Below are 2055 nucleotides of genomic sequence, written 5' to 3' on the forward strand. Positions count from 1 at the left end.
TCTGCACACCGTCTGAATAGATTGAATGAATGTCTGTATTTTTCAGATTGGAGTGAAATTTTTGATTGCGTCGATGTTGATGTGGGGTTTCAACTTTTTGAATGATTTTTTCGTCAACATAGCACCAAATTTGCTTAAATCATTTTAATCAAATAATAGCGGCGTGAATCGCTCCCTCTGCGCCACCGCTAACACCAGCGCCCACCTGCTGAGGTTGAAGCAAGGGGACAACTTTGTCTTTAATGATATGCATAGCACATTTCGCAGCTAAACGCCTCCAAACACAACCAACTACAATTGGCCTGATACCCCCATCTTTTTTTAACAGAGCAACCAGTCTTCCACCAAACAAAATAGCAAAACCAAACCTCTGGCGGATAGTTCCCGTTTAGAATCAGGTTGACAAATGAGGCAATCAAATTCACCAGATCAGAAGAGTCTGCTTTTGAAGACGTAACGTCTCTTAGATGTGCAGACGTGAGACCATCTCTGCCGCCAGAAAAAGACTTTCTGTTCCCTTAGGAAAAGACTTTAAACAGTGCAGCACCTGTTGTGAATTAACCGTTAAGCTTGAAGCCTCTTTGGGTAGACATTCCTTTCTGTTTGAGGGAGCGTTTGGATGTTTCTCCCTTAGGGAACCTATGGTTTCTTCCGTAACCGGTGCAACTGTATCTGTTGAAGACAATAACTGTAGCGCGTTTCGAATGTTTCCTTTTTCAATCTTGGATCTAACGGATGAAATCAGTGTGCATCCATCCGGGCGCCTACCATCATGCGCAGAAATGCCGGATGGTTCCTTGAGAACCGGGATTGTAGCCTTGGAGAAGAGATGTATGGATGTATGTATGTATATATGTATGTATGTATGTATGCATGTATGTATGTATTATTATTATTATTGAAACATTTATGAAGCGCTAATTAAACGAATCTCAAAAGCGCTATCTAACAAAAACTGAACTTAACAACATAATTGAAATAACAAACGAAAAATCATAATGCATCGTACAGAAATAAGATTAAAATTTGGTCATAAACAGAAAAGTAATCGATTCAATATAACGAAAATACGAAATAATATTTAGAACATGTCGACAAAACAGAAAAAATTGATTTATAATGCATTACAATGAAAATAAATGAGTTTTCAGTTTCTTCTTGAAATCACGCAGGTTTAGGTCCGGATTTCTGAGAGCAGCAGGCAGGTTGTTCCAAACAGTTGGTCCAGAAACAGCAATGTTACGAGAGCCTATAAGGAGACTTGTTTTTGGGATTAACAGCAAGTTTGAAACATCGGATCTCAAGTGTGCTCCAGATGCTTTTGAAGATCTCTTTTTGAACCTGTCAGACAAATAAGATGGAGCTAGACCGTTGATAGACTTGTAGACAAGTGCTGAAATTTTGAACAACACTCTATTGTCGACGGTTAGCCAATGAAGTTCCTTCAATATTGGAGACACATGGTCGTATTTTAGAGCTCCAACAACAACTTTTGCGGTTCGATTCTGTATTGATTGAAGTATAGCCATGGATCGATCAGGTAAATCATAAAACAAACTGTTGCAATAGTCGACGCGTGAGTGCACAAATGCATGAACCAACGTCTGCAACGTGGATGTATCTAGGGATCGTCGAATTTGATTGATTTTCCGGATTTAAAACAGGCATTCGGCTGAGAGCTTCTTAATGTGTTGTTTTGTTGACAAACTTGAATCAATTATGAAGCCCAGATTAGCTGCTGTCTGACAAAATGAGATGACCTCATCATTAACAGTTATTGAATTTATATCTATTCTTGAAAGTTGCTGCCATGTTCCTATTGGTAAAAAAACAGTCTTGTTTTGGTTTAGTTTTAAACCATTGTTTTGCATCCACTTATTGACCCCAGACAAACATTTAACCAGTTTGTTCAATTCTGATTTAAAAGAATCTGGTCTGCTCGTAACAATAATTTGTAAGTCGTCCGCAAAAGCATGACCCGAAAAACCAAATGATTCTATTTTTTTTAGTACTTTAGATGTATAGAGCAGGAATAGAATAGAAACTAGAACTGAA

The 2055-nt window shown here is 38.2% G+C and overlaps 1 protein-coding gene across 1 annotated transcript; it reads left to right on the forward strand.

The window, feature by feature from the left end:
• Window positions 1-467: 467 nt before the first annotated feature.
• Window positions 468-999, forward strand: HELRODRAFT_164912 (hypothetical protein; the record flags this gene model as incomplete). The annotated part of the gene is made up of 2 exons (XM_009030847.1): window positions 468-839; window positions 940-999. The coding sequence occupies 2 exons, from the start codon at window positions 468-470 to the stop codon at window positions 997-999; spliced, it is 432 nt and encodes a 143-aa protein (XP_009029095.1).
• Between the last annotated feature and the right edge of the window lie 1056 nt (window positions 1000-2055).

Source organism: Helobdella robusta, assembly GCF_000326865.2.
Source record: "Helobdella robusta unplaced genomic scaffold HELROscaffold_7, whole genome shotgun sequence".
NCBI classification, from domain to species: domain Eukaryota; kingdom Metazoa; phylum Annelida; class Clitellata; order Rhynchobdellida; family Glossiphoniidae; genus Helobdella; species Helobdella robusta.